The sequence below is a fragment of the Colletotrichum fructicola genome (genome assembly GCF_000319635.2).
Source record: "Colletotrichum fructicola Nara gc5 chromosome Unknown KSG_Nara_v1_contig08, whole genome shotgun sequence".
NCBI lineage: Eukaryota > Fungi > Ascomycota > Sordariomycetes > Glomerellales > Glomerellaceae > Colletotrichum > Colletotrichum fructicola.
The window spans coordinates 2470549-2492459 of record NW_027094058.1 but is presented as its reverse complement, the minus strand read 5'-3'; the positions used below and the strand labels follow the sequence as shown (position 1 = coordinate 2492459).

General features: G+C 55.4%; 3 protein-coding genes across 3 annotated transcripts; 1 reads left to right on the top strand and 2 right to left on the bottom strand.

Moving 5' to 3' along the window:
• Positions 1-1470: 1470 nt before the first annotated feature.
• Positions 1471-2812, bottom strand: GPP2-0 (Glycerol-1-phosphate phosphohydrolase 2; the record flags this gene model as incomplete). The annotated part of the gene is made up of 5 exons (XM_032023400.1): positions 1471-1973; positions 2140-2249; positions 2368-2482; positions 2536-2608; positions 2795-2812. The coding sequence occupies 5 exons, from the start codon at positions 2810-2812 to the stop codon at positions 1471-1473; spliced, it is 819 nt and encodes a 272-aa protein (XP_031879831.1).
• Positions 2813-3152: 340 nt separating this feature from the next.
• NUG1 (Nuclear GTP-binding protein NUG1) lies at positions 3153-4849 on the top strand (the record flags this gene model as incomplete). The annotated part of the gene is made up of 2 exons (XM_032023401.1): positions 3153-3180; positions 3231-4849. The coding sequence occupies 2 exons, from the start codon at positions 3153-3155 to the stop codon at positions 4847-4849; spliced, it is 1647 nt and encodes a 548-aa protein (XP_031879837.1).
• A 1091-nt stretch (positions 4850-5940) lies between these two features.
• On the bottom strand, positions 5941-8946 carry dis3 (Exosome complex exonuclease dis3; the record flags this gene model as incomplete). Its single annotated transcript, XM_032023402.1, has 2 exons — positions 5941-8696; positions 8751-8946. The coding sequence occupies 2 exons, from the start codon at positions 8944-8946 to the stop codon at positions 5941-5943; spliced, it is 2952 nt and encodes a 983-aa protein (XP_031879838.1).
• Between the last annotated feature and the right edge of the window lie 12965 nt (positions 8947-21911).

Genomic DNA, 21911 nt, shown 5'->3' with positions numbered 1-21911 from the left:
AGGCCGTCGGGACCAAGTGGTGAGATCCAATGATGTAACAAGAAAGGCGTTGGAGATGACCAAACCCCCCCCCCCCCCCCCCCCAAAAAAAAAAAAAAAGCTCTGTGACGTGGAGGAATACTTTCCGCTGCTGTCCAACCTTCGCCAATGAAGATGAACAACTCGGGGTCAGCCCGACTTTTCGTGTGACCCAGACCGTTACACACATCGCCGGTTGGGACCCAAGGGGGAGTGAGGATCTCTAGGATATACTGCAAGATGCTGATTATAGATGTCACTTGGCTCATCTCTCATATCACGCGTGTTCGTCTGCGTGCACGTTGCTGGCCTGCATGTAACCGGACCGTCAATCAGGGCAAACTGCGTGCTGACAAGCAAAACAGTTGTACGCTCGGGGCCTTGCAGCAGCGCAGCTTGCGGTCACCCTCCCTTAACTCGTCAACCCGCTGTCTCTCTTTAACTTTTTTTTCTCTCTTGTGTCAATACCGATGTCGTCCTGCGGTTATGCAAAGTTGCGCCACAACCATGGTGTCGGTATCGTGTAGTTTCTGCACAAGTTGGACAACAGGCATCCGGAAGGATTCGGCAACTTGGTAAAGTTCCTTATACGACTCTGCTGTGAAACGAATCCAATCCTTGGAGGGGACGCTTGCTTTTGCCCCTTGTCTCTCATCGTGAGCGGCGATTGGGCTGGCTGGTTGGTAAATGTTGCTTTTAGGGGCATCCGGACTCAGATACGTGAGACTAGTTGATCTCCTGCTCGGCGAAGGGGAGAATCGGGCTAAACCAGCGGGTTGTCTTGTCTGATCCTGCGAAGGCCCGTCGGCTCGGGTTCTGGGTTCAGGGTATGGTTCATGCACTGTATGATGTAAACGGGACACCAATCTCGCAGTTGTCATGTGAATCAACTTTCGAGACAATCAAATGAAAGTTGGTGCATCACAGACTCGGCCGGAGCAAGATATTCTTGGATACTGAGGTTGCACGCCATGGACACACAACAGGCGGCATGTGTCGTCTCCGGACCGAAGAGACACATGTCTTGGGCCCGCGGCCTTCTCAACTTACCCCAGACCGGGTTCATTCGGAAGGTGCCTTGCAGTTTTCGTTACACTATTGTCTGTTCCTGAGTAGACATTGGGTTCCTTCAAGATCCTTCTGGCTGGTGAAGCAATTGCCATCCTCGGATCTGCGGAAGGCTGCTTGCTTGACGCTCGCTTCTTTGTATGAAGTTCCATGATGTCTTTCCAGGAGCAGGTTAAAGGAGAAGTCAGCCCAGAGGTAGATTATTGTCTCTGGGCCATCTCACCATCGGTCCAGTTGGCTCCAGACACGCTCACCCCTTAGCAACCTAGTTCGTCCAGATCTATCAAACGAGAGGGGCACCACGAGCAATAGCATTTGAATGCTGTAATCTATTGTAGAGAAGTCTATTCTAGTCTATTGGTTCATTAGCAGAGCCTCCATTCCTCAGGCAGCTGATACCTCCGACACCAGGGCATTGGAGAACTCCAAGGTGATGGAACCCCCCTTGACTTCGATGAGCCTGACTGAGTCCAGGTCTTGGACGATCCAGTCCGGCTCGGCGCTGACAACCTGCTCAACGGTGTGGCTTGTGACGAGGCCAAGCACCTTGCATCCAGCGTCCTTGCCGGCCTTGATGCCTGCCGGGCTGTCCTCAAAGACAAGAACCTGCTTAAACGCGTCTTGCAGACCGAGCTTTTCGCGGCCGATCTTGTAGCAGGTTGGGTCCGGCTTGCCGTTCTCGACGGACTCGGCGGTTACGAGGTGCTCGGGCTTGGGCAGGCCGAGGGCCTCGAGCCATCCGCCAACGAGGGGCTCAGTTCCCGACGTGACAATAGCCCAGGGAGCCTTCTCCTTGATTAGGGCATCCAGCAGTGCCCTCGCTCCCGGGATCTCGACGGCGTCCTTGCCGTACAGTTTCGGAAGTCGGCCCTCCATCTCACGGGTGTCTGCGATGGAAAGTTAGCCTTTTGTTCTTGTGCCTGACAACCCCCTTGCTTGCCCGGTGACTCGGACGACAACCTGAATTTGTGCGGGTAAAGGAGCGGTGGTGGATGGGACAGGACGGTGGAGTGGGAAGCAAGGGGACCGAGCAGAGGAGATCTGAGGACTCACATTCCCAGTTTGCTTTTTCAGGGGCCAAAATCTTCAAGATGTCGATACTCCGGCGGCCGTGAGACGTTTCGAGGATAACCTCGGGTGCGACACCTATTTCGTTGCCGACTCTGCAAGGGAGAAAAGGGGGTTCATGTGTTAGTGGAGTTCTTCTAACCCGGGGGAGACGAGAGGGGAGAGTTGATGCAAGGGGCAGCTGGTTGATGACGATGATATTTGGCTACTTACGTTTGCCAGTGCTTGATGACGGCCTCCGTTGAGTCGATGATAGTGCCGTCCATATCGAATAGAAAACCATCGAAGGTGCTGCGTTGCGGAGGGGCTGTGTACGACATGTTGAGAGCTTCGGAGTTGTCAATGTCAAGATCATGGGCTCTAAGCAGTACGAAAACTTACTCAAGTATGCGAGAGACGTGTAAAAGTGACAATCTAGTTTTATTGACAAGCCTGAACGCTCGTTCGCCAGAGTCTTTGCGTCTCAAATATATGCAGAGTGGTACAGGTGCAGGGCTTTCAGTCGATAAGTAAGTTGATATGAAGCCAGTTGGAGTTGATGAGGCAGGATGACTCTTTGTGTGACATGGAAAACGACCAGTGCAAGTCGGCGTCGACAAGTCTGGTAATCCGCTGCAAGAGTCACACCTCACGCTCTTACACCTTTTTTAGCGGACATGCCCGCCGAACATTGCCTTGTCAGCGCTTGCGGTCCACTAGTCCCAGCACGTTGATCGTGGTTGGGGTACCCGCAACGAACTGCACGGGCTGGACGGCAGCCCCTCGGGTTGACGGGGCTTCCGTGATAGGACTAGCTCAGGGCGGTGAGAGGCTCTGGTGGGGGTCTGATAGAGATAACGAGCGGTGAGACCCGGCAGAAACCGACCTCCCACTAAATTTTTGAAAGCACTGGGCCACCGCAAAGCCGGTATGTAGGAAATTTCGTCGCGACCCGGCAGCAATTACAACGTCCTCCTCCGCAACATCTTGTCGACTTTCTGCGCGGACAGCTTTCCAAGATGGCCGGATCAATCAACAAGCCCAAGAGTACGTTGAAACTTTCTAATCTTGATAGATTGCATCTAACAATATCGCAGAGCCAAAGTCCAAGAGGACGCCCGTCCGCCTTCGCCACAAGATCGAGAAGGCGTCGGCGGCCAAGCAGAGAAAACAGAGAAAGCTCGCCAAGAAGAACCCCGAATGGCGCTCCAAGCTCAAGAAGGACCCGGGAATTCCCAACCTGTTCCCTTACAAGGAAAAGATTCTCGAGGAGATTGAGGAGAAGAAGCTACGCAAGGCCGAGGAGGCGCAAAAGCGTCGCGAGCTGGCCAAGGCGGCCAAGACCGGCGTCGCTACCGCTGAAGATGCAGATGCGACCGGGATGGCCGAGGATGGTGAGGAGGAGGATGACGACATGATGGTCGAGGACGACGACGAGGACGTGGACGAGTCGAACCCCATGGCTGCGCTTCTCGCCAGCGCCAGAGCCGCCGCCCAGAGCTACGAGAAGGACCTGCGCGACGTCGACGACGACGAGATGGACGATGATGAGGATTCAGACGACTCGGACGCCCCGGCCGAGATTGCTGTTGGCAATGCGACTTCCCGCAAGGCTTTTGACAAGGTCTTCAAGAACGTTGTCGAACAAGCCGACGTCATCCTCTACGTTCTCGACGCCCGCGACCCGGAATCCACCCGCTCCCGCGACGTTGAGCGCAGTGTCATGGCCGCCGCCAACGGCGGCAAGCGTCTGATTCTGATCGTCAACAAGATCGATCTTGTGCCCCCCAAGACCCTCCAGGCATGGCTCACCCACCTGCGCCGCTACTTCCCGACTCTGCCCCTGCGCGCGTCCAACCCGGCGCCTAATGCGCAGACCTTCAACCACAAGGAGCTCACCGTGCAAAAAACTTCTGCAGACCTCTTCCGTGCTCTCAAGTCGTACGCTGCGACGAGACAGCTCAAGCGCGCCGTGTCGGTTGGTGTCATTGGCTATCCCAATGTCGGCAAGTCTTCCGTCATCAACGCCCTCCTGGGCCGCCTCAGTGGCGCTCGCGGCTCTTCCAAGGCCTGCCCCGCCGGCGCCGAGGCCGGTGTCACGACGAGCATCCGCGCTGTTAAGATCGACAGCAAGCTTACTCTCCTCGATTCCCCCGGTATTGTCTTCCCCTCCGCCTCTAACGCTTCCTCGTCTGGCCTCGTGTCGCTCAAGAACTCAACCGACGCCCACGCCCACCTCGTCCTCCTTAACGCCGTGCCCCCCAAGAACATCGACGACCCGGTTCCCGCCGTCACACTGCTACTGCGCCGTCTCTCTGCGACCCCCGACCTGCTGCAGAAGTTGACGGATGTGTACGACCTGCCTCCTCTCATGCCCAGCCGCACCGATGGCGACCTTACGACCGACTTTCTGGTGCAGGTTGCTCGCAAGCGCGGACGTCTTGGCCGCGGTGGTGTTCCCAACATCGCCGCTGCTGCCATGACTGTGGTTACGGACTGGCGTGACGGACGCATCCAGGGTTGGGTTGAGGCACCTGTGCTCGCTGTCCAGGGCGACGTCAAGGATGCCGCTGCCACTGCTTCTGTTGCCGATGACGCTGCTGCTCCTGACCAGAAGACTATCGTCACGGAATGGGCCAAGGAGTTCAACATTGACGACCTCTTCGCGGATCTAGGCGCGGCTGCTACTGCTGGAGACGATGCCATGGAGCAGTAGGCCTTGGTTGGTATAATGAGTAGATCTTGGGTGTGGGCGGAGCATGATATCAAAAGAGTATAGATGCGTTGTGGTTTTCTTCATCATGGCCTAGCTGTCTCGTCTATTTACCCGGCGTTTGGGGCGGTTTAGGGGAAAAGAATAAAAAGGGGCAGTGACCATCAAAACACGTTGGCCCTCATTCACATATGCTCATCCGCCTTTAAAAGCTGCCTCCGGGTTCAAATGACTGTTGTGATGTTCGTACTAGCCATTTGTCGTTCTAGATTAAGAGCGGCCACTGGAAAAGGGCGAGGTCGGAGCCCGCCCACGGGAAGAACCATTCAACTCTTCATTTCTCAGCATGGAATTGCCTGTTCTGGTATGACTTCTGCAACTGGTGGACATGGTGACATCTTCTGAACTCACTTGTAATTAGAAAAGCCAAATCCAGGAGGCCTTTCACCTTGTCTGCTTTCCGCCCATGATTCCCTGGACGCCCTCCACTCATCCACGTTATTGTGAGAGACAAGCATGGGTTGCTGGCCCGTCTTCATCAGGGATGAGATCGGATTCTAACCCTAGTTGGCTTATTTAACACCAAGAGGATGTTGCTTTCCGTAATCCACCATCTTCACAAGATGCCGCGCTCTGCCCTTGACGGTTTTCAGAACACTATTCTAGCCGAACAGTAGCACTTTGTTCGATTCCGAAATTGGGGCTACTGCCTGTTTTCGAGCAGAGAAGCGTCAAACTGGAGTTTCAGGCCATGCAGAAGTGGTGAATGGGATGAGCGATGGGGTTAAGAGACACAGCACTGCGCTGTTTGGATTCAAAAGTAAGAAATCAACGTCGGTCCATATTCTCGCTTGCATGGAAAACAAACGTCTGCCGTGTGGGCAGTAGGCAGTTGTGTGATTGGCGTCAAGGCGCAGACAGTTTACCTTGACTGGCACAGGGTGGTTGCCGAGATTCAAGTCACAAAATTCAAAACATGAGGGCTATGCATTTTCTCGAGCCTTTATCAGCGGCGCCATGCCGTCTTCTACGTTACATTACGAAATAGAAAACACCGTTACTTTTTCCTATGCCACTCTTAGCCATTTCAGAGCTCATGCGCTGACAAGCTCCATCTTGACACCTCTCTTGCCGGTGGCTTCGTCCTTCTCATCAGTGACCTTGACCTTGACCTTCTGGAAGAGATCCACCTTCAGCTTGCGGCTACCCGATGTCGTGAGCGTGTAGTTCTCCGCATCGTAGACACTGTCAGGTTCCGTCTCCGCAAGGTCCCGGAGCCGAATGAGTCCCTCGATACCGAACCTCGGCACAAGAACCACGAAGCCGTTGCTGAACACCTTCATCACGAACGCCTCTTCCTCGGCGACCTTGCCCTTGAGCGCCTGGCCGACGTAGTACGCGATACTGGCGCGGCCCGCAAGCTGTGCATTGCGGTGGCGGACATTGATGTTCTTGCAGACTGCCTCCAGACGTCCGCGACTACGGACAGCCGGGTGGATGGCCTCGTAGCCGATAGCGGCTGCGAGCTGGCGATGAGCCACAAGATCGGCGTAACGACGGATGGGAGAGGTAAAATGGGTGTAGATCTCGGAGGCGAGACCGTAGTGGCGGAACTCAGGGTAAGCCTGGGTTCCGGAACAGAAGTACTCGGCGCTCATCATGCAACGAGTGGCCATGATACGGACAAGGGTGTTGAAGAAGGGGTTGGCTGGGTCGACGCAAGTATCGAGGGAATCGGCAAGGGCCTTGCTAGAGTCGACACGGAGCTCGAGCCCCTTCTTCACACGCAGCTGGTCTGCAAGCTCGTCAAAGTTGGTCTTGGGGGGAGCACCGTGACGACGGAGGATGGCGGTCTGAGGGAAGGCCTCATGGATCTTGGTAGCTACACTGACGTTTGCGAGCAACATGAACTCTTCGACCAGAGACATGGTGTCGAGGTGCTGCTTCGTTTTGACGTCGATGGGATCTGATGTCTCGGACTCCATCTGCACCTTGACCTCGGGAGAAGACAGGCTGAGGGCACCGGCATCCATACGCTTCTGCTTCAGCTTCTTGGACAGTGCAAGAAGCGTTCTGATGCTGTTCGTAAGGTCGTCCTGCTGGGAGCCGTCATCGATACGAAGTTGTGCCGCCTCATAGCTGAAGGCTTCCTTGGACTGGATCACCGACTTGGTGAACCGAACGCTGACGACATCTGCGTTCGAGTTCATCTCCCAGATACAGGAGAAGGCGTAGCGCTCGACGTACGGCTTCAGCGAGCAGAGGTCAGTGCCGAGAAGCATAGGTAACATGTCAATACGCTTATCCACAAGGTATACGGTTGTACCACGTAAGCTAGCCTCTGTGTCCATGGCGTTTCCGGGTTTGACGAAGTGAGATACGTCGGCAATGTGCACGCCCACCTCGAAGTTGCCGTTGGGAAGTGGCCTGGCGTGGAGAGCATCGTCGATATCTTGGCAACCAATGGGATCAATACTGCAGATGAGGAGTTTGCGAAGATCCTCTCTGTCCCTCCAGCCCGGATCTTCCGTACTCTGAGGAACCCTCCAGTCATGACCCTCCTTTGGCAAGCAGTCCAGAACGGTTTTGGGGAATGGGCGGTACTGAACGTCGTACTCCAGGAGAAGGGCTTCCGTCTCTGCCGCCTTGGTCTCGAGCTCACCCAGGGAACGAACAAAGTGGCCGACAGGATGTCTTGAGTCGCGCTCCCAGGCATCGATTGTGACCAACAGACGCTTGCCGAGGAGCTCAGAGACTTGTCTTGAGCGCAGCTTGATCTTGGGAATGCGCCTGTCCATGGGAATGAGGAAGACGTTGTCCTGCTTACGGCCCTGGCCGCCGCTCTTGCTTGCCGATGACGGATCGATATGTCCGACGTACTGACGCCAGTTACGCTTAATGATGCCGACAACCTTTGCTGTTGGTTGTGCCCGGCCCTCGGTGCTCTTGCTCTGTGTCTTCTTGACCTCCTCTTGCAGCGCCTTGCGCTCCTTCTCAGATACAAAGTCCTGAGCTTCTTCGGCATCGGCATTCTCGTCGCGGGTAATGGCCTCTTCCTCAATGATTTTTGTGGAAGGCTCCTTCCACTGGTCCTTGGGCAGAACCTCGACGACTACGACGTCACCGTTGACTGCGCGGTTGATGTTCTCTCTTCCCAGCACAATAAGAGGCTTTGGGAACGCGGGGACGTTGATAGAACCTTCCAGATAGTTGTAAGGAGAGACATTGAAGTTACCCTGGTGCATCAATCCAGCCTTGACACCAGTCATCATCTTGGACATGCTGTAGTATTCCGCGTACAAGGGCCCGCTGGGCTTCTTGGAAAAGTCAGAGTTTCGCGACTCGGCGACCATGTCCAGCAGTCTGTCGCTATCTTCGAGGCCTCCAACGTAATCACGCAGAGACATGGCAGCGACACCCTCTGTCTTAGCCTTCTTCAAGCAATCTTGGTCGTCACTGAGCATGACAACGGCAGGGACGCTCTTGGCTTTGGCTTGCGCCAGGTGGTCGGCGTACCACTTGACAGCCTTGCGTACAGCACGGTCATTTCGGTCGTTAACGGTCTCGTTAGGCTCGCGATTGACGTATGTCTCCAATCGGAAGTCGTTGAAGAAGACATAGAAGCGCTTGTCCTCGCTCTTGGTCAGGCCGACGAGACGGTTGTATAGCGGTAGCGAGCGATTGCGCAGCTCCTCGAGAACAGTCTGCAGAATGATGACATCGTAAAATGCAGAGCCTTGTTCGAAGAGATCCATAGCGTTCAGGAGCGCATTGGTGTCTGGGACGATATAGTGCCCCTGAGGGAACGCCTTAGTCCCGGCGGGCTTGTCCGAGAGGACGAATGGTTGGACTGGGGGATCTTATCAGCGTACAGCTCGTGTCGATGCAGACATGTCTCACTTACTGTTGTTGGCCGCATCTCTGGGGGCCGTCTGAAGGCAGCTCCGGCAAAGCTTAGATGAGCAGGGGATATCTTGACGCAGGTAGACCTCCCTCACAATCTTCTGAACCTTGCCTTTCCTCGTAGAACGGACATAGACCTTGCTGGAGATGTTCGCGGCAAAGGGATCCGCCTCAAACGAGCGCTTGAGACTCGTCATGATGTACTTCCCCTGTGGAAATCTTGATGCTGAGGTGAGTTGCTGGTGCAGGCGATGAGTATGTCGTCGCCCCTTCCTGTTGAGGCTGATGGTGATGAAAATTGATGGAGGTGAGGCGCGGGGCGGCTGACAAACGAATCAGAGGCGCGCGTTGTGGCGCTTGCAAGCTCTTATCGGAAAGCCATCCTTATCGCCAACACTGTTACACCTATCGATAACACTACCCACAGGCACGAGGTACCTACCTTACGTCAGTCACCTACCGCTACTTCACAAAGAATCCCTTCGCCTCGTCTTCCATTCCGAATAACGCCTACTGCTGTGCTTCCCCAGATTGATATCGTGATGCATCTCGCCGCCGGAGCTGAGCGAGACAGAGGCTATTCTGGTACAACGTCATCCCATAAATGCGTGCCTCATCGAGAGTCCAGGTCATCTCTGATGGGAGCCCGGATGTGGCTGACCCGAGCAGCTAGCCAAGGCCCCCCCCCCCCATGGCAGAATTGATGGAAGAACGCGTTGAACAGGCGCGTCTTTGCATTCATTCATACGTCTGAAGGAACCAGGCGGCGAGCCGAACCCGCCGCGGCCGCCAATGCAAGACAAGCTCGGAATCGGGTTCTCTCATGCCTGGGGAGACGCGAGACAAGTCGCAGTGTCATCAGAACCCTCGACGTCAACGCAAATGCTATTGGTACTTCCCCGGAATCCCGAGTCTGCCATCTCCGACAGAACCGTCGCACGGCATCGCTCCCGAACATCTGTTTCTCCCTTCTCCCCGGTTCCCGTCCTGCACAGCGCATCGCGCGCGCGCAGAAAGCGCGTACCACTTCACAGTACTACCACAGAGAAACCTCGCCGTCGCATAGAGAAAAAACGAACGAGGCTTTACTTCATCCCATCACGTCGAGAAACAACCGCCCGTTTCGTAGAACCCCCACCCAACAAGTCCGTCCGCACGAGGCATGCAGCCCGTACAACGTGCAGCGTTTCCCTTTGAACCTTTAGAGGGAACTGTGGCGATGAATGGACGAAATGTGGGCATGTCAGCCACGCTTACTTATCATCAGGCGCTTCTTATTAATTGGCTTATGTGGTAATGATATGATCTGCGAAAAGGATTTCACCCTGCTGATGTTGCCATTGCTCGCTTCTTGCTTGCCTGGATCGGCCGCCCCCAGTTCCATGGCCAACGCAGCAGGTAGTCTGCAAGAACCTGGAAACAGGCATAGCGGAGGTGGCACTCTCATACCTTGGTCAGCGGCGTGGCCTGCTGTGGTCCGTTCGTCTCCCATCTCACAAGCAAGCACATAACGGAAACGAGCCACGTTCCGCTCGGGATCAGGCTGACTCTTGACATGATCGGTAACTCGTGGCTGGCTAGTCTGAGAAACGGACTTGGGCTGCGGAAACGAAGGTTCCAGCTGTAAGAGATGAGACATCAGCCCAAAACGTTTATAATGTTTTCTCTTGCAACGAACTGGGAGTCGACGACGTTGGAAAAACTACTTTTGACTCTGAAGCAATGGCACTCGGCCATCAAGCCTCGAGGTGCCGTCCCTCTCGGCCGGAAGCCCGGGCTTCCTGCATTGCAGAGCCAAAACTAGGGGTCTGTGGGCTGGCTGGGGACCCTGAAAAGCTTAGGGATATCTGTGTCTGCAGTGTCAAAGACTAACATCAGTCGAGGAGATGACGGGAGGCCCGAGAGCCGTTGCATTCGCCGCAAACCGAGTCAGCGCATTGAATAGATCAACTGCTAAACGACATGATGGTGCACTGCCTCTAGATGCCCGTCGTCTGAAATAGGGTGCAAGAAAGGAAGATGAAGACGAAACTGGATAGGCAAGGCTTGGTCCTGACCGAAATGCATCCGTGCGGAGGCGGGAGCTAAATTATGGAGGTTGGCCAAACTTGATTGTCTTACCATTGTTGATTAGGATAGGCACCTCTCACAATGCACTACGAATGGAAGACAGAGGAAGAGAGCGTATTGCAGCCAATGGCGGATCAAGTGTAGCAAAACGGCTCTAGCAAGGTCCATCGCTGTCGTGAAGTGGTATTCCGTCAACCGGTAGTTGCTCGGACATGACAACCGAACGAAAGGTGTTTGTATGCCGAGGAATCCAAAGGCCTCCTCTTCCGTGAGGCAGAGCAGTCACAGGGCAAGAAGTGAAACGTAAAATGGACGACGTTGGAGATATCGAATCCATGGTAAAGTGTACTCCACATAGTACAGATGCGCGCATCAGAGCAAAGAATGGACAACTTTCTCTGCTTGTGGTCGCGCACCGCACCTCACAGCACTACAATGGCGCCGGCAGTCGAGCGAGGGGCGGGACAAGGAATGACTTACATATGTACAGTGGGCGGGGGGTGTTGGTGTTCACATGGGGTTATTGTTGGTGGTGGCTGCCCCGTTCTCCACAGCGGGCGGTAAGACACGCGCCGGTGTACATTAGCCGCTACTGTACTGCTTTCTTGCTGCGAACGAGAGGCGACTGAGATCGGAAGAGCTTCGTTCTGATGGGTTCCTAAAAAGAAACGAGATGGACGATGCTCTTCTGCAAGTTGGGTTGGGTTGGGTCGGGGTGGACGTGGAGGGGGGGGCCTACCCACCAGCGCGAGATGGAGGGAGGGGAGGGAGGGGCAGGAAGACAGTGATGGGTGAGATTTCAGGGGCGGGAAGGGTCCAACAAGGTGCAAAGCACGGGAGGGGAGGAGGAGGACGAGTAGCAGGCCGAGGAGGAAACGAGGGAAGGGAACAAGAGCATGGCAGTTTGGAGGGAGCCTGGGAAGGTGGGAGGGAGGATGGAAGAATCAATGGGACATGACATGGGGAATGGATGGCACCGATGAGTGTTTGGTTTGCTGCAGGAGCGGGTAAGCAAGGATCCAAGGGTAGCTCCCGCACCGTGGAAAAAAGAAACACAGCGGGCCAGTCCCAGTCCCAGTCCCAATCCCCAGTCCCCAGTCCTGCTACCCCGGTTCCTCAGCTTTCCTAGGTATCCGTACGAATACCGAACCAAGTCTGCCACTCTTTCTTTCATCTTCAAAGTCCGTACAGAGTACTGCGTACGGGAGGCGCTTGCCATCCATATCTTGGCTGGGGAGATCCTTCTTCTGGCAACATCGACAATATCCAACCAAGCCACAACAACAATGACCAGGATTTAACTTTCAAGCTCCCTTCTGCCCATCGCTCTAATCACCACCACCACGTCAATTCCAGCCTGGTGCGCAACCAAACGCAAAACACCCCAATCTACTCATACCAGCCAGCCGGGAGGATGCACAGCAGCCGCCCACGGACTCTGCCTAGAACCGCAGACACCCCGACACCACTGTCAGACACCCCAGCCTGCGCTCAGCGGCTCAATGCGAAGGACGACTCCCCTGGCGGACGGGGGGCGCGCCCCTTCCCATCTTTGTCTTCCCATTCTCCAGACCATTGGGTGCCGTTGCGGCGGCATCCTCTTGAGTGACAGCCACCCATCACCGCCCTCTGGGTAGCAGCAGCACCTACCTGGCAGCATGCCCGTCCCGGACACCCACCACTTTCACAACCAGCAGCGTGGCCATCCGTTCCCATCGCATCGCCCCCGGAAGCAAGGGCCACCAATGCAGCATCAGCAAGGGCAGGATAACACGGGACAGCCTGGCCAGGGCGCCATGCGAATCGCAAATACATCCATGGATAGCACGTACGAAGACCCAAGCCGCCTGCTTGGCGCCTCGAAAGCACGAATGTTCCGTACGGATACTACTAAGACGAAACGGATCCCGCTGCTGCTGACCGGCTGCGAATCCACGGGAACATCAGCCAGCTTCGGCGGCTCTCCGCCGCCCGCAACACACGTTGACCATACATAGTACATACCATCTGCACACCCGTGGAAGCAAGCTACTGGCCTGGTCTGGCCTGGCCTGGCACGGCTCGCTCGGAGAGAAACGAGATGTTGGAGGTGTGGGCACATACACACTACACCCCCGATCTCACTCTCAACTCTCTTCGTCTCTTGTCTCGACCGTGGAAACTCTCTTGCGCCTGTCTCTTTCCTCATCGCACAACAGCTCGACCTGGTCAGCAGGAAGTCATCCCAAGCCGTGGGCAAGGAACACGACTCTTCTTCCTTTTTCTTACTCTCTTCCTCTCCCACACCTCCACACCACTTTATCCTGCCTTTTCCTGGGCTGGCCAGGTCACCCCCAGTCAACCAACCGCAGAGCCATGCTATGCCATGTCATGCCATGCACATGCTGTGCGAAGAGGAAAAGCACTGCTTTTTAGTGGTGGGCCGTCGTTGAACCCATGATTTGCAGCGTGGCCAGTGCGCCACCGTGATTGAGACGTCCCAAACCAATCATCCTGGCCTCTTCGGGAGAACCAACAGCCAAGATGTCCTCCAGGTTGCCCCTCCATCAACCGCTTTCCGTACTTACCCTCCCCGCCAACTTCGCAGTCGTCGTTGTCCACCCCCCCCCTCCGTCGTCCATACTGTCTCTCCAGGCCATCTCTCGACTAACTTAGCGGTCCACCAGCCAAGCTCAACCTTGCACACCATCTTCTCTGGCCAGCTTCACGCTTGCCTCCCACACTTTCTGCGCGGCCTGGCTGCTCTAGCTTGGATGCACTGGATGGATGGCCCAGATGCCATTTCGCCCATATTCGGTCACCTGTTTCTTATTCCCAGCCTCGTTTATCTTTCCCGCGCCTTCTTATCAGATCGAGCCGTATGAGGGGCAGACGCGTGGCTCAGCTCTGTAGAGCGATTGCGACGCGCCTCAGACGATATTAGGGCGAGAGAGACAGAGATGGAGAAGGAAGGCATAGTCAACATGACCAGATACGAAACGAGCGAGGAAACTAGACTGGGACCACATCGTGTTTTCGCGATTGATCGGTCTTTTCTTAAATCCGAGGCATCCCCGTTTAGGAGGACCCGTCATGTCGAATCCTCCGCGCCGTCGATGCCAAGAAACACACATCCTGGCTTGAAGCCGAGTCGGCTGAAACGCTTCTTCGTCCGTCGACATCTTCTTCGCTGGCTCGCCCGCCAGTACAGCAAGCATGCTGCAGAGACACGAGTAATAGGAAGCTTCTCGACCGCTGCGTGTTATTCTTTTTGGCCTCTTGCTTTTCGAATATGCCGTCGTTGAGCAGAGGCCGAGACGAAGCTAGTGAAGCACCGTTTGTGCAAGTGCCATCTTGCGATCTTGATGCCGGCGCTGTTCCAACTTGGTTGAGCGTCATAAGGATACAACCAAGTAGGTCGGCTGCATGGTTCATTTCCCTCGCAGCCATTATCGATGACGGGCTCCCAGTTAGCACCGAGTTTCAGCTGTGGCGCTTTCTCATATTGTCCAGGCCAGGATCTTTGCGGGTGGGCCAATCAGCTTCGGCTGATGTCGACTTGAGAAACGTCTGTGAGGCCAGCCAGCGGCGGAGACCCATGCGACTGGCAGGTCAAAAGAGCACACTTAGCCGTCGCATGCTCCGCTGTCGCCTGATGAGGGACGATGCACGTCGAGAAGCTTTTGCGGCCAATGCAAAATCAACTCAAAGGCAATGTGATTGCAGAGGATTCCTGTGCCGGCCCCCCCTTCCTCTTTCGCTTGCACTGCGGCTGGGAGAGCGGCCATCTCCAACAAGTCGGGTCCGCACAGCACCTCCACATTGGCCAGTACGATTGGGCCGTCGGCAATCGTAGGCACATATGTGACTTCCCATGGGTTAGATCCGTGGCACCATGTCAGTCTTTTGCAATATTGTGTCCTGTTTCCCAGTCTTCACCCGTGAGCTGGAACCTTGTCGGTTGTTTATGGACCGGCCGAGGTGACAGCTGGAGTCTAAAATGCTCGGTGCGAGAAGAAGAAGACCGCGGCAGGACAATATCGTGCCATTCCAGGAGCCTTGCTATGACGAGACCCCGGTCATGCCCGAACGTAAGAACATTGTCCATTTTGCTTGGCTGCAGTGTTTCGCGTCTGGCCTTGTACCACCTTACCATTACGGCGAGCTCATCGCCGGCTTCACCCTTTCCTCCCTGATTATGTGACTACTGGAGATCGCAATGGCAGGATCTTATGACAAGGTCAGTTGCGCCGACACGGAGCCGGCCTGCGAGGTTTGGAAGAGTTTGAAGGAGCTGAGGAGTCGTGGTCGGGTCGCAGTTTTGCGGTCCTGCATCAGTACGCCGTTCAACAAGAAGCATTGGGGACGAGATGCTATGGCTTTTTAGTAAGCAATGCTTTCTTGACGTCGCGACGAGAATGACGAAGTGTCTCTGGCCTAGCCCGACCCGAGGCGTTGATGGGCCGCCCCTAAAGATCTTAGAGATGCCCGCGTGATATGTTGGAACGGGGGGTCATTATTCCTCGTTTTATCAGAAACGGTCCTCTAGCGGCGGCAGGCAGCTCTACACGAGAGGGAAGCCGCGGATATTGGAGGAAATAGCGGCTGCAGGCTGACCTCATCTGTGTCAGAGTCAGAGCCATCCATGTAGGGCAGCGGCCTCATCAACTCCGGTTCCCTACGCACCTCGTTGGGCTTTCATCACCCGGCGTGGCCGCCCGCCGTTCTGCCCCGATTCCTCACTCCAGCGCATGAGCATCATTGTACTTGCCCTTGGTTCGTGGGTTTCCCTTCTGGTTGATGCAAGAAGTCTCTCTGCCCGCTGCTTCGAGGGTTGTGGTAGTATCATCCACGCGCAGCGGTTTGAGTCTAAATTAGCATTCGTCTGTGGCAATTAAGTGAGGAACACGCGAGTCGCGCGCGAGAGGCCGGCTCGCATGTCATCTCTCTCTGTCTCGTGTACGAGGGCGCGAAGACGAGGCCGTCGTTTTTGCTAGAGGCAGACGCCCTGCGAGAGCCACGACGTTCGGCTAACAGAAGGAACTTGGCGGAGACAATTCCCTGATCCTGATCCCGTCCGTTTCGATCGCCTTTGACAGTGCGTGTGGACATTGTTCGACAGGGGTTGTTGTCGATAGCGCGTGCGCCATTACGGGGGGTCCTCCTCCAGCCGATGGCAGCTCAGGCTAGAGCGATTGGTCGATCATATTCCTGGCGACAAGAACGGTGTCTGTGCGAAAGACGCGCCAAGAACAACGTTGACCGGGGGCATGCCCAGTGGCGAGTCAGTCCAGAAAAGGTTGTCGGGGATTTTACCGCTCCACTCCGCGGCCCTGCTCACGTCTTCATGCCTTCTCAGCTGGAGTATTCGTACAAAGCGAATATCAAGCAAGACACACAGCCTTAGCGGCGAGGGCAATTCACCCAGTTCCAACCGCGTCGAGCAAGGACGGGCCCTCTTTCACCAACAAGTTTCGTTATCGTGAATCGAGCGCTGTACATGTCGTTGCACGCAGCCCAAAACGGGGCATGCCGAAGGAGTTGTCCTGGCTTCAGCGCCAGCCGCCGGCATGCCAGAGACACTGGCCGAACTTTGACGCTTCTGTTGGTCGGTCTGGGGTTGGGTCCATTCTTAGAGGGAAGCTATGTGTCAAGAACAGATCCGTCTCCTCTCGGGACGAAGTTTCCGTGTCAGTAATTCGCCAACAGCACCATGGCATGGACCAGCGAAGCCTGTCCAGAAGTATCGGTCAGCAAACTAGAAGGCACCTACCCATGAGACTTGCAGAGAAAGTGCATGCTTTCGCTGCTTTAGAGGAGTGCCAGAACATTCATCCTGTGTTTTTTGACGTGGGTCTGAATTTGCCAAACAGCAGCCTTGCAGAAACTGTTACAAGCAACAGGAAGACCCCGAGGGGGCGGACGCTGATCTCGACCTTCCACCGACCGTTTGCGCCAGCTGCGATTATTTCCATATCAGGCCTTGTGCATTTCGCTGGCTCAGACAGTTAATACTATCCCGGGTTGGCCATGTCGCCGGCGGGTAGAGTGATATGGATTGTTGAAAGGGTTGATGAGACAAGGGCGCCCATATCCAGACCGAATCGGGTTGATTTTCCGTTGCAAGATGTTGCGCAATCGGCAAAATCTGCACGTTGGTGAGCGGTAGTTTGAAAGCAACGTAGTTTTCAGCCGTTGACTCTTCGGAACCGCGAATCATTCACTTTTGGGACGCCAGGTAAAGCAGCTTGCTTCCTTAGACCGAAGCTAGCGCTGTAGCAAGTCCCTTGGGTTGAAGTTCTCACATTACTGGCCGTAGCCAGTAATGTATGATATCGATTCTGCTGCCATGGAGAGTTGAATTGGCATGTAGAGACGAAGAGGGAGTCTTGTCGGTTAAAGGTCATCCACAGATTGCCGTCATCTCGCGTACAGAGCAACGCGCACGTAAAAGCGGCGTGCAAACGTGCGGCTCGAAGCTTTGGATTGACTGTTTGACTGTGAACAATTTGGGAAGCTTGTCGTTCCTCAAGGCCCATTCTGAGAAACAATCCTAAAAGAAACAGAAAAGGAAAAAAAAAAAAAAAAAAAAAAAAAAAAAGGGAAAAAAGAAGAAAAAAAAAAGGGGGGGGGCATTCGGTCACTGTTCAAGACGTCGCATGTCAACATACCAGTTTGGCGTCGGGCCAGATGCCACGGTAGATCCTGCCGTCTTTCGTATCAGAACCGGACGACATCTACCTAGAGTGCCTGTGTCCAGATGCACTGAAATATGGAGGAGGCACTCTCCAGGTGGCATATGATGGCAGCATGCCCCTTGCTAAGCCAATAAGCACAGGAACGCTTGGGATCATGGATGTGAGGTACGGGTGATGGCGGTGGTAGGTATGTTGAAGTGGTGGGCATGTCTGGCCCGCTGCCGCCTGATGCTGCTCCGGGGTTCAATGTCGAGTGATCGTTCCCGCACCCCATCTACGCAAGTTGGGGTGCCACTCTGCCGCAGCAGTGTGGCCCGCTTCCTTTTTCTCATGCAGTGTCGTGAGACTGGAACAGGGGACGGTTCTCCTTGAGGCCCCTGTCGGGGCACCGATTAGGTTAAGTGGAAGTCCAGACGGGCCGCAGACAGCGAAATTCAAGGTCAGTCTTAGAGAGAAGAATCCCGCCGTGGCCGAGGGCAAATGCGTGCCCGGGGTCTAAGTCGCGACACTCACGTCTAGTCCCCAGGTGTGATTATCGGAGCGGGCCTCGGTTGGCGTCATCCAAGACTCGTGGCCGTCGGGCAAAATCCACTTCGGGCTCGTTTTGCAGCATTGTCTTCCCAGGATTCTCGTGGTAGCATTTACGTGCAGAGTTTGAAGCAAATGAGCAAGAGGCAAGACGCAGGATCGCCGTGGTGGAAGTTGAGAAGGAAGAACATAGGTTGTCAGGTCCGTGGGCTTTCTCAGCAGACAGCAAGCGGCAAGTCGATCAGGCGGGCAAGAAACAGCCTGTACCTAGGGATCTTCGTACGGGGCCAACGGTGAGCTTTGCCGTCCACATCTGTTACTGCTTATGTGAAGTCTTTGTGGAGGCTGCTGCCAATTCGTGAAGGCTGCCCAGTAGAGAAGCTTGGTTGGGCTCAGATGTGAGATTGGCGCTAGATGTTGGTCCAGGGTAATGCAGGAGGAGGGGGGATGAAGTTTTGTGTGTTGAGAAGTCTAGGCCTTTCCAGGGCCTCGGACAAACCATTGACAAACCCTTCGGTAGCAGGAATGTCGCCGAAGCGTTCGTAGCACGAGAGAGAAGGCCGCGAGTAGACGAAGATGAAGGGTGGTGGCGGTGTTGAGTACAACGTCGAGGCGAACGTTCATTGGCAGACTTGGTTGTCACATCCGGATATCAGTGGCCGAACGAGAACGAGTGCCCTGTGACAGTTGCGTTGCAATGAGAGCCTCGCCTGACACACAGTTCGTATTTGTTCAGAATTACCAGCTCTTGAAGCCTTTGGTAATGAGTGGGCACCTGACTTTGAGGTGATTGCGGAAGTGCAGTATCGGCGTTGAGGCATTACGTTGCCGTTGATGCCCATATGCTTTCCATGACGAGAGGTACATGATACCTGGCCACCGCGTCAGATCTGGACGTGGCGCTGGCGCTGGTACTGTTGCTGATGCTAGCGTTGGTGTTGGCGTTGGTCTTGCGCGTTCTCCACACTGCGCGGTTAATAACCCTGGAAAAAGGATGACGGCGAGCGCGTTCATGACTTGAACTGGATCGCGAGTTTGACCGGTCGGTGGAAGCGCGGATGCCAGGTAAGGAGGAGGATGCAACACTGGAAGTATCTTGTCTTGTGTCGACGCCCGGCCAGGCAGGCAGGCAGGCAGGCAGGCAGAGCCATGGTGAGTGAGATTCTTTGCGATGCCGAGCGTAGAGTAAGGTAGGGTCGTGTCGTCGTCGTCTTCGTTCATCGGACATATTGCCATGTTGCTTGCCTGTCCGCGGCGTGTTCTGAAGGCCTGCCTGCCTGCCTGCCAGTTCCCTGGTCTCCGATCAAAGCACCCCCCCAGCCCATGGCCATGACCATGACCAGGCAAGGTAGGTACGGATAGGCTGGGTTCTCGACATTGGCCATGGCCAAGATGGCTTCCATCTGTCAGTCACGTTCTGTGACCGCGAATGTGACGGCGCCCCTCCCAGCCGGCTTATTACATATGTATGAATGGCTGCTGCAGAGAACAGACCGCCGCTGTCGTCGCGGTCGTCGTGTAAGACTGCGGCCGTCAGACCGAGCCCGATCGGTGCTAGCGGGTGAGAGTAATGGCAATAATTCCGCCAAATCGGCGGGGGGGGGGTAGGAAATTCGACGTCAAGCCGCCTAGCTCACAGCTTCTTGCGTCTGTCTGCTGCTTTGCTTAAGGTCGGTAGGTTTGCTTTGGTTTGCTGCAGCTGTTGCAATTGCACTCTCACTTTCATTTGCCCTTCGAGGTGAAGTGCAAGGCAAGGCAAGGCAAGGCCAGGCATGGCAAGTACGGATACTAGACACGCCCTACCTTACCCTGCGCCTGCCCTGCCCTGTCGGTCGCCGCCTTCCACGCGCACCACGACACTCCCTGGCGCGGTCGCCGTCGGTCGCAGTGTCCGTGCCCTCGCCCAGATGGAAGGTCCCCACATTTTGACTCCTCCTCTCTTTTGCGCCAGCTGCATATCACGGCGTGTTATGAGCTGGGAATACGCTACCGTACCTAGGTGCTATCGTGGTTAGGTAGTCATGCTGCTTGATCCATTGGTTGACGGCTCGGAACCTAGGTACCTCGTGCTTCTTCTGCGAGCAACACTGCGACTAAGGTCATGGAAGGTATCCTCCCCGCTGCCGCTACCGCTGCCGCTACCTGACCTTGGCCTTCCACTTCTGACTCCTGCAGTCAGTCACTTGCATACAAGGCACTTTCCGCATCCTGGTAAGGTACCTATCTAACAATGCACGTCTTTTGCCCACTTCATTCCGAGCAGACCAGACCAGACCTCGTCCACATTGGACTCACTCAGATCATGACAGCGCTCCAGTCAGTCTTCGAGGAGAAAAAAAATCGATGTTCTCACAGTCTCTGGTCTTGGCTGGCTTCTCGTAACCGTGTGACAAGGGTATACCCCGGCTCCATCTTCTGTCCGTTTTGTCGTTGTGTTCCACTTCCCTGCTGCTTTCCATGAGGATGAGCAAGAGAGAGGGGAGAACAGTTTTTTTTTTTTTTTTTTTTTTCTTTCTTCATTTTTCCTGATCATGCCTCCCCCCCGACAGCGTCCTGTCTGCTGCCGCTGCCAACTTCTCTAATTCCACCACCCTCAACCCCGTGCTGCCTGAAAAAGAGTAGTGTGCTCGCCACACCCGAGGCACGTCTTCTGCTCCCCCGCCGCCGCCGCCGCCGCCGTCTACCATCAACATCTATTCGGGCTGGCTCTTGCATGCAAGCCGTCTTTCTCGTTTTCTGGGATTCGTCTGGTCCATGTCCCTGTCGCCGTCATTCTCAGTCACACTCCCACCACTCCCAGACTTTCCCAGTCCCCAATCCCAATCTCAATCCTAGTAACAGGAGGCCCTGTCCCGGTCAAGTCCATCCACCCACACCTACCTACGTACCCACCCTCTCAACGTCCATCCATCCACCAATTCATTCCAGTCAGTCCCAGCCTTTTCTCCCCTCCCCTCCACTCCCCTCCTCCATCTGCGTCGCGCTGCGCCGGGACATCTGCACCTGCAACCTGCCTGCACCTCCTCTGCGCATGCGCATGCGCCAGCCCGGTCAAGTACTCGGCAAGGTACCTACTGCGTAGCGCGAGAACCAGCCCAGCCCGGTAGCTCTACTATGTAGTGTTAGCTCCAGCTGTGGCATCGACATCACCCAGCTCCAGGCCCCTACCAACGACTCTCGCATCGCACCTGATGCGACCCTGTTTGCTGCGCGCTATCCGACGCCGCCATCACCAGTCGCAATCTCGAGTATCGCGGGGTCCAGCTCCTCGTCGACTCGACTCCAGCTTCATAGATCAGACATCAAAGATCTGTACTCCAGAACACGTTCAAACATCCCGGCGTAAAGCTGCATCTGCTCTGTTCTGCTCTGCTCGCTGGCCCCTCGCCGTCGACGCCCTGGGACAGGCAGGGACTTTCGGAAAAGTCGGAAACACAGGAGCGGCGCATATCCAACAACCCAACCGTAGAACCAGCCTGCTTCTGCTGATTCATTCCGCCAAAGCCATCGTCTCCAGCGCATCGTCATCGTACCTGACTTGGAAGGCGACGTTTTTCTCTTCTGCAAGATACCCCGTCGGTAGTCTCCAGTTTGCACATACTATTTGCGGACTCGCATTTTCTCACACGCCCCCTCTCACTCTTAACACACTCTCGCGCAAACCCTTGGTTGTCGAGCACAGAAGTCGCCCAGAAAGGCATACGGCTGCAAGTTGACAAGCGCAAGCATCCGACCACGCCGCCGCCGCCTCGCTGTCGCTGCTCCGTGCTGCCTCTCTTCCTCTGCTGCTTGCTTACCTATCCATCCTCACGCAGTCACGCAGTCACGCAGTCCTTGCCTAGGTTCCTTCGCTTTTGCCTCAGTCTGCCAAGCATCAGGTACCTGCG